At 38.7% G+C, this 16808-nt stretch overlaps 1 protein-coding gene across 1 annotated transcript; it reads left to right on the forward strand.

The window, feature by feature from the left end:
- The first annotated feature begins 14816 nt into the window (after positions 1-14816).
- Positions 14817-15683, forward strand: LOC102589726 (mitochondrial import inner membrane translocase subunit TIM23-1-like). Its single transcript, XM_006361286.2, has one exon. The coding sequence runs from the start codon at positions 14938-14940 to the stop codon at positions 15493-15495; it is 558 nt and encodes a 185-aa protein (XP_006361348.1). The 5' UTR covers positions 14817-14937; the 3' UTR covers positions 15496-15683.
- Positions 15684-16808: the final 1125 nt, after the last annotated feature.

Below are 16808 nucleotides of genomic sequence, written 5' to 3' on the forward strand. Positions count from 1 at the left end.
TCACACAAAGTTAAGAACTTATCCCAATGTTCTCCAAAATCAATCACACATGCCCTTAACATGTCTTCTAACACTTGAATAGTCCTCTCTGGACTGTCCATCCGTCTGTGGATGGAAGGCTGTACTAAAAGTGAGTTGTGTGCCCAATTCATCATGTAACTTCCTCCAAAACTTGGATGTGAATTGGGTACCACAGTCTGAGATTATAGAAAAGGGCACCCCATGCAAACTCACTATCTCTTTCACATACACCTTAGCCAATTGTTCAACATTATAATCTATTCTTACTGGAATAAAATGGGCTGACGTAGTCAATCTATACAACCAACTACCCAAATTGAATCAAACTTCCCCAAAGTTTTGGGAATATCAACCACGAAATCCATGGCTATTCTTTCCCACTTCAATTCCGGAATTGGCATTCTCTGAAGCAAACCTGCAGGCCTTTGTATGTTCATATTTTTACTTGTTGGCAATTTTGACACTTAGCCACAAACTCCGCTATGTCTCTCTTCATGCCCGGCCATCAATAAATTCACTTCAAATCTCGGTACATCTTGGTCACACCTGGATGAATGGAATATCGCAAACCATGGGATTCTGTCAATAATTTCTGAATCAAGTCATCAACTCGAGGAACACAAATCCTCCATTTAAAACTGAGCATACCTTTCACATCAAGAGTGGTCTCTTGTGCCTTACCAATCGCAATCTCTTTCTTGAGTTCATTCAAATTTTCATCCTCAAATTGTTTGGCCTTGATCTCCTCAATGAACGTGGCCCTAACTTCGATGCTAGCTAACACCCCACCTTTTTCTGAGATGACCAATTGCATGAATTTAAACTCCAAGGTCTGAATTTCCTTAGCCAGAGGTCGCTTGGTTATACTCAAGCAAGCTAGACTACCCATACTCACTGCTTTTCGACTCAAAGCGCCTGCCACAATATTAGCTTTACCCGGATGGTATTGAGTGGTCACATCATAATCCTAGAGTAACTCCATCCACCTTTACTGTCTCAAATTCAGATCATTTTGTGTGAACACATGCTGCAAACTACGATGATCAGTAAACACCTCACACTTAACACCATAAAGATAATACCGCCAGATCTTAAGAGCAAACACTACCGCTGCCAACTCTAAATCATGTGTTGGGTAATTCCTCTCATGCACCTTCAATTGACGCGACGCATAAGCTATAACATTCTAATCCTGCATCAATACAGCACCCAACCCAGAATGTGAAGCATCACAATAAACTATACAATCTTTACCTTCCACCAGTAGTGTTAGAATATGTGTTGTGGTCAAGAGAGTCTTGAGGTTTTGAAAGCTCTCTTCACATTTTTCAGTCCATTCAAATGGTACCTCTTTTTTGATCAATTTTGCTAAATGTGTGGCAATGGAAGCAAAATTCTTCACATATCGACGATAATGGCTGGCAAGCCCCACAAAACTTCTAATTTCAGTCACAGAACTTGGTCGAACCCAATTTCTAACCGCTTCGATCCTTTGGGGATCTACCATTACCCGTTCCTTAGAAACTACATGCCTCAAAAAGGTAACTGAAGTCAACCAAAATTCACACTTAGAAATTTTTGCATACAACCTTTGTTTTCCAAGAACACCCATAATAATACAAAGATGGTCGGCATGCTCTTCCTCACTTTTTAAATAGACCAATATATCATCAATAAAGACTATAACAAACGAATCAAGAAATGATTTGAACACACCATTCATCAAACTCATAAAGGCTGCAGGCGCATTAGTCAACCCAAATGACATAACTAAAAACTCTCATTGCCCATAGCGGGTTCTAAATGTCGTTTTGGGCACATCCTCATGGCTAATTTTAATTGATGGTAAGCATACCTTAGATCAATTTTAGAGAAAACTGATGCATCTTGCAATCGGTCAAAAAGATCATCGATCTGAGGCAGTGGATACTTGTTCCGAATGGTGACCCTGTTCAATTGACGATAGTCTATACACATTCTTATACTACCATTCTTTTTCTTAACAAAAAAAATTGGAGCACCCCACGGGGAAGCATTAGGACGAATAAATCATTTATCAAGGAGTTCTTGGATTTGAGTCTTAAGCTCTCTTAACTTTGTCGGGGTCATGCGATATGAAGGGATATAAATGGGGCAGGTACCAGGTTCCAAATCAATACAAAAATCTATATCTCTATCCGGAAGCATACCAGGCAAATCGATAGGAAACATTTCTCTAAATTCTGACACCACATGAATAGACTTAATAGATGGAGACTCAACCTCAACATCCCGAAATATGAGCCAAAAAAAGCTAAACAGCCCTGCCCTACTAGTTTCCTAGCCCAAATGGAGGATATGATCTTACTTGCTTAGGCTTGTACTCCCCTTCCCACTCTAATTTTTCCCTTCCCAGAATTTCTAGAGTTACAGACTTAGTATTACAATTTAACCCCGCATAATAGGGGGACAACCAAGTCATGCCTAAGATTATATCAAATTCAGTCATATCCAAAATCACCAAATCATCCCAAGTCTGAAAACCCATAAATAAAATAGGACAAGCACGATAGACATGGGTGACTATGACCGACTCTCCAACTGGGGTAGAAACATGGATAGATGCATCAAGTATATCACAAATCATATCAAACTCTGAGGCAAATCGCACAGATACATAAGAATAAGTAGAACCCGGATCAAATAACACATTAGCCATCCGGTCACAGACAAGAATAATATTTGTGATCACCGCATCAGACGCCTCTGCATCGGTCTTACCCTGAAAGGCATAACACTGAACCCTATCATCGTGACGGATGACTTCCCTGCCTTGTTGTACTGCGCCTCTGCCCACATTACTATTTCCTCTACCCCCACGGCCTCGCTGATTACCTCCTCGCCCACCTTGTGGATGTCCTCGACCATTATTACCATTTCCCGCGGGTACCACTGCTCTAGACTGCTGCTGCACGGAATCTGTCATGCGCGGGTGTGGGCAATCTCTCCTAATATTCCCAGGTTCTCCACAATTATAACAAGTACGATCAAAAGATGGTCTGCTGCCCGCCGAAGGTGCGGCACCCTGGCTATCCTGAATCAAAATCTGAGGTGGAGTTCCGGAGTAATTACTTGTAGAAGCGGGCATAGCGGATTGAATTGGCCGGGTTGCAAGAGTCGGCCTCCTGAACCTCTGGAGTAAGATCCTTGAGAGTTGCCTGCATTTTTGGATTTCTTAGCCAATGCCTTAGTTTGACCATCTCGCCTCACCCCCTCCATTTTCTTCACAAAGTCTGTCACTTCATTAAAACCTTTTCCTACAGAGGCCATATGAACAGACAATACATGTAACTTAGAATTCAGTCCCCTAACAAACAAATGAATCCTCTCTTCCTCAGTACTCACCAATTGAGTAGCATATCTAAACAAAGCATGAAACTTAGCCTCATAAGCAGCCACAGTCATACCACCTTGCTCCTAGGCCATGAACTCATCTTTCTTACAATCTCTCAAAGTTCGGGGCACATACTTTTCTAAGAACAGAGCATGAAACCGAGTCTAAGGGAGTGGAGGTAAAGTTGAAGATCTGCATTCCACATAATCTTTCCACTACTGCTTAGCCTCACCTTGAAGCTGAAAAGTCACAAACTTCACGCTATGCTGATGGACAATTCCCAACTTATGAAGCCTCTCATAGCAATCTAAAATAAACTCATAAACATCCTCACTCTCAAAACCAAGAAATACAAGAGGCTTTAGCTTCAAAAATTTAGTCAACATTTCATGCTCATTACCAGTCATAACAGGACCCAACAAAGGACGGAAGAAAGTATCAGTACCTCTAGTTCTACCTACCTTGGAGGCAGTGTTAGCAATAGGGGGATGGGCGGGAGCCTGAGTTGCTTGGACAGAGGAAAACACTCCAGGACCAACCAATCCTTTCAAGAACGACATAATCTGTTGAGCTAACACTGGGTCTAAGGGAGGGATACCTATAGTCTCAGCCTGCACCTCTTCCTCTTGTCCAACATCCTCCTCATTCTCAACCTCAACCTCAACATCCTTCTCTATTTCTTCATGATGCGCATGAGGGTTCTCATTTCTGGGAGCATTCTCAACATGAGCTCCATCCCTAGTAGGTGCTACTCTTCCACAGCCTCTACCCCTGCCTCGACCGCGACCTCTTGCTGCAGATTCCTCAGCTGGAGCATTGACGGGAGCTACGGGCCTGATGCCGTTGAATCTAGTATTAACCATCTACGGACATAAGAATGAAGGAGGTTAGATACCAATTTGAATCGCTGATACCAATTGGAATCAAGTTATAGCACGAAATGAGACAAGAGAAAACAAAGAGATTTCCTAAAGTCCTATAGCCTCTCGAAGAAAAGTACAAACGTCTCTGTACCATTCCACAAGACTTTACTAGACTTATTTTGGTACATCGATATTAATGAACCTAGGCTCTGATACCAACTTTGTCACGACCCAAACCATCGTGATTTACACCCACACTAACCCTCTGGTGGGAGAACCATTAATACTAATTAGCTAACCAACTTAAATAAAAAAATACTATGACATTTAAGTTACGAAAGCAAGTTAAATGCTAAGAAAAGAAAAATAGAGAGTTCCCATAAACTCCAACAAAAGTCTAACAACTAAACATATGCAGAAGTAGCACCTAGAACCTGAGAGTCAACGTACCAAAACTCTAACAAGATCCATAAGTCTAAACAAGAAGGTTTACAACCTCAAACTAATGTACTAATAACTAACTAGAAAGTTTATGTCACGACCCGAGCTTACACCCCGGAAGTGACACAGTGTACAAGACTCCGAAGAGCCTCATGCAAGCCTCATAGTATTCATAACATAAGATAATAGAAATAGTGCGGAATTAAAACCTTTCTTTAAATCCATACAATCAAAAAGCTTCATTTAAAACAACGGAAGTCTATAAGTCTCACATGGCCATCTAAAAACATTTTGAATTAAAATGTGGGGTCACGACCCTTACAATAGAAAGTCTAACAAGAGTCTAATACAATAAAAGATGGGAAACATCAATAAAAGCACTTGTCCTTGAATTCATGAGGACATACCACAAGCCTTGGAGGAACTCAATCCAAGCTTCAACTAGAAGAAATCAACTCACTTGTCGAAACCTACACTTTGTAGTAAAAATAAAGGAAATATGGGTTAGCACACAAAAATGTACTAAGTATGATGACCATGCAAATATCATGCTTAAAAATGACATTTTGGTCAAAACTATGCATTATGCCAATTTCTTTTGAAACATCATGTACATTAGTATAAGAGGCATATGATACACACATATCAACTTATACGCCATTTCATCACATTAGAACATTCACCTTAAGTAACCCTAAGCTATACTTGTGCAATGTATGAATAGCGTCCCATACCACCATCCACACTAAGTACCATTTTGAGGCCACCAAAAGTGAACTTACCATTCTTCCTTTTCACCTTTAGACAATACTCATACATAAGAAACATAGACATTTCATAAGTCATGACAAAGAAAATAACTCATAATACAATCCAAGTAAAACATGCATCATTTCATTAAGCCTTAAGTCAAGATTCTTCATTAGCTTCATTAAGAGCACATTCGTTCATTAGTCATTAAGACCTTAGAGAACTCATCATAGCCCCCTCAAAGCCTACTCATGCAATGCATGAATGATATCACATACTACCACTCACACTTCAGAGAACCTCTTGAGTAACCATAGTGCACATCTCACATGATGGGAATAAGCATTAAACGACATAGACCATGAGAGCAAACCATGGAATTCGGTGTTATGTAACCCCACACCGAAAGAAGGTGTCCTACTTGCTTAAGGTAGAACTAAGTGTATTTTAGCTTAGGTGGATCCACTAGCTATACATATGTTGGCACATAGTTATGGGATAAGAAATATGTTCATTGAAACCCGGCCTAACGTAGGGAAAGCCTCCATCTTACCATATCTACTCGGTACTTAACCTTCATTCCCATAGAGTAGTTCATTTTCATTACATTATTATCCTTAAGAGGGCTACCACCATTAGGTCTACTGACTCAAGGTACATTTACACATGAAAGGGCCACCACCATCAGGTCTACCGATTCAAGGTACATTATGAGGATAGATCATTGAATCCTCAAGAAAGGGCCACCACCATTAGGTCTACTGATTCAAGGTTCATCATTTCACACATGAAATGGCTACCACCATTAGGTCTACCGATCCAAGGTTTATCATTCATTCATTCATTCATAGACTTCTCATGAAAGGGCCACCACAATTAGGTCTACCGATTTAAGGTTCATAAGTCAAGATACATTAGCAACACAAGAAGAGGATGTCTAAGCCTATCAATTCAAAGCACAACAATCATCATTACTTTCATTTACACATGAAGATGATGCCCTAAGCCTACCAATTCAAGATACAACATTACATTGAATAAACCTTTCACATTCCATCATAATCATTCATAAGTGTCAAATTGAGAAATAGCCTTTCAATATTAACACAATTACATTCAAGACATGATCACATTACCTTCATTGATTTCACATTCATATACATAACATCACACTACTAGAAATTTGACCTAATGCAACGCTTATTCAGCAACAATTTTACAATCGTGGCAATAGAGTATGTGTTGCAACAATTATGACCGTTGGGATATATGCTTAGATCTAATAGAACAATTCTTAATATAAACCGTGGCATCATCTATATAATAGTCGCTATAGATTATCTATGGCCACTTACTTATTAACCGTGGCAAAAAAAACCTCTGTGACAATGGTTCGTTTAAGTGAAAAGTAAAGATATTTTGCCAAACCCGCGAATTTTATGTGTAAAAAATTAATTTCCCTCCACAAATTTAGTTGACCCGCACTTTTCTTATTTCAGTGAAATAAGAGCTCAAAATACATTCCCAAATACCCATTTCTTTTCTCTAATAATCAAAATCAAAGCATGAGTTAGCCCTAAAATTCCAGAGCTCCGGTGACTCCTACAGTGGTCTTCTTCGACAGCAAAAGCACGAGTTTGCCCTAAAATTCCAGAACTTCGGTGACTCCAACAGTGGTCTTCTTTGACAGCAAAAACACGAGTTTGCCCTAAAATTCCAGAACTCCAGTGACTCCTAGAGTGGTCTTCTTCGACAGTAAACTTGGAGCTTCGGTGAAGAATCAGTTCCTTCTCCTACAGTTGTCTTCTTCTTCGGTGTGAAGTGTTCATCTTCAGTGGTCTTCTTCTCCAAAAGTAGTCTTCTTCAACATTAAGCTTCTGCATATAAAGGTGTACTATTCTTAAGGTGATTTCTAAGTCCTCATTGACTCTATTTTGTTATACATGTACTAATTTCCAAAATCAGAAATTTCATTGAAGGGCTTCTAAAAAAGTCTTAAAGAATAACAAATGGGTTTGTTGAAATGTTTGTTATTTGTTCTGATTTAGGTCTGTTTGATATACTTTATTTGTAGTTTAGACTTTGTAACTCAAATTTTGTGAATATTTGATAACTCTGTGAAAAATCATTGAAAAGCTGGGTTTCGTTTTCATGAAAGAACTGTTGTTTTGTAGTTGATTTTGTCCTGGGGCTTTGAGTATTTTGATTTGCATTTTGAGTTTGGTCTATCTATGTGAACTAAAACTTCCCATTGGTCGAAAGTTTGAAGTTATTATTGTGAACTTTAATTTTCATATCATTATGAATGTTTCCAAAGTTTACTGATATAGCTACTGTCATAGATGATAAGTTAAGTTGAACAAAATATTTTTTTCAACTGATGGGGAATATATATAAAACAGTTGGTGAAAACTCCACTTTATTGGATTTTGGATGTTGAAACCAATTACTCATATTATCTCTTTTACTTTTTTATAGTATCTACGTAATGACTATTCTAGTATGTTTGTTTATGTGCTGGAAAATTTCATGTTCCTAAGCTTTCATGTTCTGGCAGACGACAGTGTGTGCATCTGTTTCATCACTTTATGACTCTAGTGATTTCTCTAGTTTTATGACTGATGAGAAGTACGTTTTCGACATATTTGTCCTCCAAGGGATAGAAACTTCACATCCCCTTTTAAGTGGAACATTTTATTTTGTTGTGGAAACTTTGCTAGTAGCTTGTTCTGAAAAGGACAAGCATAATATAACTCTTTGTCTATGCAGCATACTAGTGTTTTAGATCATTTATCCTTTCCACAATCTAGTGAGTTCACCGAATATTATCGTAGTTGCTGTGACTAAATATGTAGCAGATGCAGTCAAGATGTTGTGTCCCCTGTGATATCAATCTGCCATTTATAATTTGATGGCATTTAAAATTTTATTTCAGGAAAATAAGACACCTCACATTTCAAATAATATCTAGAATTGGCTGCTAACCTGTTTGCTCACTAAATTGGCTTGAATAAAAAAATGACAAATTGTTATGAGTACCTTAAAGAGAGACTTCAATGTTGGCATATTCATGCAACTGTTTTTTTTCTTGTTGTAGCATTTTAATGTCTGATGGATTGCTGTAACATTTATGTTATTAAGGGACTATTGAGTAAAGTCTTGTCGATTTTGTTATTGCCTATTTCTTCTAATTGTGGCCTTGTCGGCCATTTGGTTAGTTGAGTATGTTCTAGGATCAACCTTGTCGGCTATGAATTATTAAGTATTAGCTAACATCAGTCTATATACCACTGTTTTAGGAGATCTCCCCTTTTTTTTCTCGTTGTAGCATCTTAATGTCTGATGGACTGCTGTAACATTTATGTTTTTTGGTAAGCTGTAAAATACCATTAACAAACAAGGGGTCAATACACCTAGGATCATCCAAGGTAATTGACAAACGACGTTATAAGCCATAAGAGAATCCCATAACTCATTCATGCCTTCCTTTGTATTATAGGCATAAACCATTGTCATGATAAATGTCTATTGTAGAGAAACACTTCTCACTTCGCAAGTAATCAACTGAGATATTGCCTCTATTAGTGTAACTGTATAGTAATCCAACCTCCAAGTTATCCAAATCCTACCATTGTAATGAGAAGAAATATTAGTAATGAACGGCCAACTAGCAAATATCTTCTGAGCTATCAAATCAATCTTCCCTACTTTTATTTTTGTTTCCAGTAACCCTACCAGCCCAATTTTTTCATTATTACAAAGGAGTTTCACCTCCTTTTGTTTATTAGAGCCATTGAGCCCTCTCACATTCCAACAAAGACAACTATCCATTCCCAATGTTGGGATTAGGATAGCCTCCCACTATTCCTTCACTGTTACTGATAGCCTTCTTACTCTTACCCTCTTTGTTCAGTAACTGAAAATTGTTTTTACTCTCTACATGTTGTGGCTGCTTAGTTTGAGACTTCAGTGATTTTAGAGGTGTGACCCAAACATTAGTTGCACTCTGATTCTGAGACTCATCTAATCTGTCCGCCTTATGAGGATCCAACGCACTTGTTGGAGATGATATTTGCTCCTGAACAACGATTCCTTCAATTGAAGATTGGATATCTTGGCCAACTCGGGTCGCCTTTACTTCCCGTTCCTCCCTTTTTGTGGTTGTATTCTTCTTCATACAGTTCACTTCTGAATGACCATATTTATCACAAACCTTACACAATGTTGGCTTCCAATCATACAACACCTTCTGCTCTATCAAATTACCCTTCTCCGACCTGAACAAAATCACCTCTGGAAGTGCTGTGTCCATTTCAACTTCAACTAGCGGCCTTGCAAAGTTCAGTCCTACTTTTCTTTCAGTATTATGGTCCACCATTAGAAGTTTCCCAACCAAACTACCAATCTTACTAAGTCCTTTCGGACTCCAGTACTTAAAATCAAGACCAGGAAGCTTGATCCAAATAGGTACAATGCGTAGTTCTTCCTTCGTAAATTCCATATCAGGATTCCATCCCTTCACTATAAATGGTTTGTTGTCAAAGTGGTATATGCCACCTTGCAACACCTTTTGCTTCCCTACTTTAGTGTCAAATCGAACTATAACAATACCATTCTTGAGCATCGCCACTTTGTTAATTCCTAGCTTGGACCAAAGCCTGTGTATTAATTCTTTCAGCACTTCAAATGGAGGATGGGCTCCCAACACATAGCACACTACTGCAGTCTTCCAATAGGCAATTTCTGAACTAATATCCTCTAATTCAATCTCAATTACAGGGGATTCACCATGCATAACATGTTCTACATGCTCCAATTTGAACCCAACGTTTCTCATGTATGTGGACTGTTCTGATTGCTCTTGCAGCTGGGTCATTATTCTTCTGTTAGTTAGAAAATAGGTTTACTGTTAGTCATTATTCTTCTTGTTGTAAATAAATTAAGAATTTAATAGTGAGAAAGATATTAGTTTTTAGTAACTGTTGAATTGAACTAGGAGTGATGGAATAATTCCCAGAAGCAGTTTGCAAATATCTCCTGCAACTTTGCTATTTTTTAATGTCATTTGAAGCTTATTGAATTTATATGCTTGTTGTAGATATAGAGTAATAACTTTAAAAAATATCATTGAAGTCATTGAACTTTTGCAACAAAATTGCTAAATTATTTTGTATTTTCATTAATTGTATGTAGGTGATGATTTAGAAGAAGGAGATGAAAGTAGTACTGAAGACTTGACATATGAGCTGAATTGAGTTGATGTTAACTTTACCTATGTTCTGGAAGTCGGTTATTTTTGAAAATTGAAAACCATCATGTGGTGCATCTGTACATTAATTTCACCCTTTTTGAATGGTTGAAAAATGTTTATATAGTTTGCTTTTATCGATATTACGTACCCAACCATGGATCTTAGATTATAATTTTGGTAATGAAATATAACTTCTTCACATGATTTTTTTATGTGTATTTTATGTTATAAAAGTATTGCAATGGCTAAATTAATAATATATGTGGAACCAATAGTATATATGTTGGGATAGCCTAATATTAATCGTTGCAATATGTATATATTAATTGTTGCAAAAAGTAAAGAATTATTGCATTACCCCGTAATAACTGTAGCAATAGACATTGAGCAACAATTATAATAGCTTAAAATTGATGCATTACCATATAACAACCGTTGCAATAGAATCAAAATGCTTGTAAAAATAATTGTAGCAACAACCTACACGAACTGTCGCATAAAACTGTATCGAGACGGTAAATAACCGTACCAATAGGGTGTTAACCGTCGGCAATGGATTGTAAATAAATGTGGCATAAAACTTAATTCCAACGGTTTATAACCGTACCAATAGAACTTTAACCGTTGGCAATTTATTAATCTGTAAACCGTCGCAATAGGGCCATCTACGGCTACAATTTGAATAACCGTCGGACACAACCGTCCCAATAGAACTAATGCAACGCCAGCTGTTGTAGCGGTTGCTTAAACCGTGGCGTTAGAGCTATAGCGATGGTAGAGAAGCCTATTGCAACAGTAAGGTAATCGTGACAGTAGATCATATTTCTAGTAGTGTCATAATCATACTTCAATTCTTCATACTTTGCCCTTCAAGGCCATGAATCACAAATCACCAACACACCAATAATTTACTACAATTTAGGCATGAATACTGATATAATTCAATAAACTAAAGCAATATAGACATATTCTATTCACATGCTTTCATAATCAACAAACTCACTTCATGAAGGCACAATTTAGGAATTTAGGAAATTCACGGGTTCTTGGAGTATTTTCATCATAAATCATCAATTAAACACCAATTCATCCATAAACTATCATTAATCAACCTTTGAAAATGTTTGAAGAAGGAACCCATGATTTAGAGTGAAACCCTAGGTTTTTGAGAAACTTGAAAACTTTGAAATCTACTTTTGAATGGACTCTATGGGTGAGAGCTACCCAAAGATGAAAAATCACCATACCTTAATGGAGTTTTCCCCTAAATTTGAGAAGAGACACCTTGGTTCTTCAAGCCCTAGTCTCCACCTCTTCAATGGAGGTTTGTAGAGAGAAAAATATTAAGAGGGATGAACTCTTTTGGGTGTTTGGGAATAATGAAGTAAAATAGGTGTTTAAAGACTTAAAACCATTTATATATGTAAAATAAAACAATTAAAAACGACCCCATACAATACCTAATTAAATAGGAATTTACGAAAACACCCCCAACTAGGCAACCACTCCTAGGCACCACGAGAGGGCCTCACGAGTCGTGGTCCTACCCGTGGTCCTTGGGCAGTGGCCTATGACTTGGGGTCTTGGCCAAAATTAATATGAGGCATGACCACGAGTCCTCCCACGATCCGTGGTCAAGACCACAAGTAGTGGTATAGGTCGTGGTCTTGAGGCAATGGCTATGCCTCAATGCCTTGCCTCACACACGCCTAAGGAATCTTCATGACACCCTTCACACCTTGTCAAGGGCACCACGGCTCGTGGTGGTGCCCGTGGTCCCTTGACCAGTGGCTCCTTCAACCTTACACAACCCCCAAGAGGCTACGACAACCCCACGAGCCTTCCCATGGCCCGCGGTCATGACCACGAGCCGTGAAGTGGCTCGTGAAGGGAAGCCTTAGCTTGGCACCAATTTAGGGCACACTGCCTCACCAACCACGGGTGGCACCACGACTCGTGGTGGCCACCACGGGTCGTGAAGACCCTCGTGGTCATGGTAGGCAGTGGCTAGGCCTAGTTTTAGGTAGCCTTGGCCCCTATCCATGGCCTTCACCCAAAACCCTTGGCCCTTGCCCTTAACCCTTGACGTTAACCTTCATCTTTAGGCTCTAGTTCAATCTACCATTTTTCGAGGTGTTACAGTCTAAGTCCGAAAGGTGGACTTAAACAGAAAGATAACTCATGGTAGCCCGGAAGAACAGACTCATCCTTGAATTCGAACGATCACTGATCTTCTAAGCGAGGTCTGTCAATAGCCGCTTGAAGATGCCCTGTACTCAACAAAGAAAGAGCAAGTGCAGTATCAGTACACAACCACAGTGTATTGGTAGGATCACGCGGCTATCCCACTAAGTGCAACATACATAAGCCATAACAACATAATAATAACATGCATACACCGAACATATACAATATTAACATCACTTACGACAACGTACAATTTCACAATTCTCAAGATATACAGTTATGTCAAGTCAATGGTCCTCTCACGAAACCCACATCCAAACTGTTAGTGTATCGGTACATGGTACCCGATCCATTCAACAAGCCATAATCACAATCACAAGTATATTCTCAATAATCATACAATCAGAAGTGATTCAAGGCATGTAGTCATTTGTTCATACTCATTTACAATTAGTGTGATCAATAATGCAACATCCACATACATACATGCATCATAATGAAGCAAGAACAAGCATATATCACACATCATGAAATCACAACCATCACCTACCTTAAACAAAGCTTGAATTCCCTAAGAAACTTGATTCTTCCCTTTTCTGATTCGTTTCACTTGTTCTTGGTCTACAAACAATAATTATAACACGGGAATCAATAAACGATAACTAATTACCCGAATTACTAACAATCCCATCAACCCTAGATCAAACCCTTGATCCCAATATCCCAATTAGGGTTGTCCCCACAATAATTTCCAGATCAAAACCCTCCCCCATCGATAACTACCCATTAGATTACGTTCTACGGATCGAAAATCGGATTCAGGGAGTTAAAATCTTACTTTTAGCCTCAAGAATGGTGGAAAACTGTTAAGAAGTGTCTTGGGTTCGTTCCTTAGCTCTTAAGTTTGAAAATTGTAGAATAAAATGTTTTTGGCATTTAATTCCGACTTTAAGTCGCGTCTGTCCCGCCACAACGGTCTAGTCCCGCTGCAGCGGCCCCGCCCTGGCGGAAAAATCCCGCCTCAGCGGCTTGCACGAAACCAGTGAGCAAAATTAATAATTCCAAGACCCATTTCACAACACACTTTCAACCAACGACACTCAGAAACTACCCATACACGCCAAGATCAGTTTCGGGAGTTCTACTCACTCGAATTCAATTCCGTATAGTCGTACAAATTCTTTAATGTCTTAGCTATCTACTCATGTAATCAAAATCATAAATAAATCACCAAATTGCTACCAGATTTCCCTAGACCTTACTGACTCTGATTTCGTCCAAATCTGGACTAGGTTGGGAAATCCCAAGTTACTACGAAAAAGTTTTCCGTCCCAAAAGTTTTCCCCGTTGGCTTTTCTATAACGACGGGAATCCGTCGTTACAAGTTCAATCCCTTGCTAAGAACAAATGATTTACCTAATTTTTAATAAAATTTTAAAGTCGTTTGGTTTGAATTCAAGTTATGACGGGATTAGTTATGTTGAGATAAATTATGATGGGATAAATTGTGTTGAGAATATTTTTTATTTAGTGTTTGGTTTGTTGCATTCAAAATAATAGGCTTTGCATAAATTTTAAGAACAATTTATTTGTTTACAAAAGTACCCTTCATGAATGTGAAATGTATAGAAAAGGTTTTAAAGGATATTTTTGTCATTTACTTATTTTATTCCGGGATAAGCTATCCGGGATTACTATACCACCCAAGGAAGGTATAACTTATCTCGGTACTAATTATTAATTTCGAGATAAGTTATCCTGGACATGTCAACCAAACAACAAATTAAGTGGCACTACAATTTAATCCATGACTATTTTGTGTTATCTTTTACACCAAACGACCCCTTAAAAGCCTTAATTACTTGTGTCATTTTTATCTCTTGGTAGCTCAAATAAGCTCGATCTCTCCACTAGAGCACGTGGCCCTACTTAACAAGAAAAAGCGGTGCAGTTTACGTTTTCCAGAAAACTCTGTTACTCCTTCTCAATTTCGAAACCCTAAACCCAAACCCAAACCCAAACCCGAACACTAGAGCCAAATACCGACGGCCATGGCATATCACGCCGGAGACAACAACGACGACGGCCAAAATCGCCGGCTCTATAATCCATACCAAAATCTTCAAGTTCCAATTAAAACACTTTACAAGCTCCCCTCTTCCCCCGAATTCCTATTCCATGAAGAATCTCTCGCACAACGCCGATCATGGGGAGAAAACCTAACGTTCTACACTGGCATCGGTTATCTCTCCGGTTCCGTCGTTGGGGCAGGTAAAGGATTTATTGAAGGCGTTAAAGCTTCTGAGCCTGGGGACACGTTGAAGCTCCGGATTAACAGAATATTAAACGGGTCGGGTCACACTGGTAGGAAGTTCGGGAATCGGGTCGGAGTTATTGGGCTGATGTATGCGGGTTTGGAGAGTGGGATGGTGGCGATCAGGGATACGGACGATGTTATCAATAGCGTGGTGGCGGGTTTAGGGACTGGAGCATTTTACAGGGCGGCGGCGGGGTTGAGGTCCGCGGCTGTTGCTGGGGTTATTGGTGGAGCTGTTGTTGGGCTTGGAGTTGCCGCGAAACAGGCGATGAAACGATACGTACCAATCTGAGCTTGTTTTTGATAGGTTTGTAGCTTTGAAGTTTCAATTGTTACTGAAATTTTGATGATACCTTGAGAAATTGTTCCCACGTTGAGTAGTAATGTAATTATTTCATTAAAGGTGCATGCTTTCTAGATATATTCGATTATCGTATTATTTTGATGTAGTTAAAGTTCAGAATGCTTTGTTATGCTTTTTTTTCAGACTGTTTTGGACCTTTTTTCCTTGAGTCAAGAGTCTATCAAACAGCCTCTCTACCTCTTTGCGGTAGGGGTAAGGTAGAGACGTTACTTTCTAGATATGCTTACAGACTCTTTTGTAACATATTTATATATCCTGAAATTAGGAATATAAGACACTTGTTTATGATTAATTAGCTAGTGTATGCCATCAAAGTGCACCTTGAATAGCAGTAACGCAATTATATGATGAAGGCTGCATGCTTTCTTGATATATTTACATGTTTCTTTGAATATATGTTCTGAAACTAGGTTTTAGATGGACTTGGTTATGAATAAATGATAAAGAAAGAGATTTGCTGGTGAATGACATTTTTGAAAACTTGGCACCTTGAGATGGTTGTTCACTTCTGTTGTTTCTGTCAATTGTCTCTGTTTGTTACAGTTTTGTGCAAAATTTCAAGAATGCATCTTCTGCGCTTGTACAAGTAGTTTTCTTTGAAGTATATTTGTACTGATAGAACATCAACAATGCACCCAGTGAAATTTTAGAAGTGGGGTCTATAGACGGTAGAGTGTACGCAACAAACCTTACCCCTTAACTCGTGGAGGTAGAGGGATTGTTTCCAAAGGACCCTTGCCTCTAGTGATACTTGTATTTATTTGTTAGTTACTGTAAAGGGAGGTTGTTACCAAAGGACCCTCGCCTCAAGTGATATTTGTATCTATTTGTTAGTTACGGTAAAGGGAGGTTGTTTCCGAAGGACCCTCGCCTCGAGTGATATTTGTACCTATTGTTAGTTATTGAAAGTGAGGTTGCTTCCGAAGGATCCTTGCCTCAGAGTGATATTTGTACCTATTATTAGTTACTGAAAAGTCTGTTCAGTAGATAACGTTGAGTTAACTGAATCATCAAGATGCACTTTTTAGTGGCATGTGGTAGCTAGTTACTTTTGCTGCAGTCATTTTTGTTTCTTATTTAAATGTAATGTTAGCCATTCATTCTCTGATGGTAACTTTGGCTTTATGTCTAATGTAACAAAGAAACTAGTTGCTTTGACAATTATAACTGTGTAAATTATCTTGTCAATCAGTATTATGTGTATATACATGCTTTGTGACATATTTCGTTGGTTTGCAGTT

The sequence above is a fragment of the Solanum tuberosum genome, unplaced genomic scaffold (genome assembly GCF_000226075.1).
Source record: "Solanum tuberosum cultivar DM 1-3 516 R44 unplaced genomic scaffold, SolTub_3.0 scf00344, whole genome shotgun sequence".
Lineage (NCBI taxonomy): Eukaryota > Viridiplantae > Streptophyta > Magnoliopsida > Solanales > Solanaceae > Solanum > Solanum tuberosum.

Coding starts and splice junctions, on each gene's coding strand:
- LOC102589726 (XM_006361286.2), top strand. CDS start 14,938: ATGGCATATCACGCCGGAGACAACAACGACGACGGCCAAAATCGCCGG.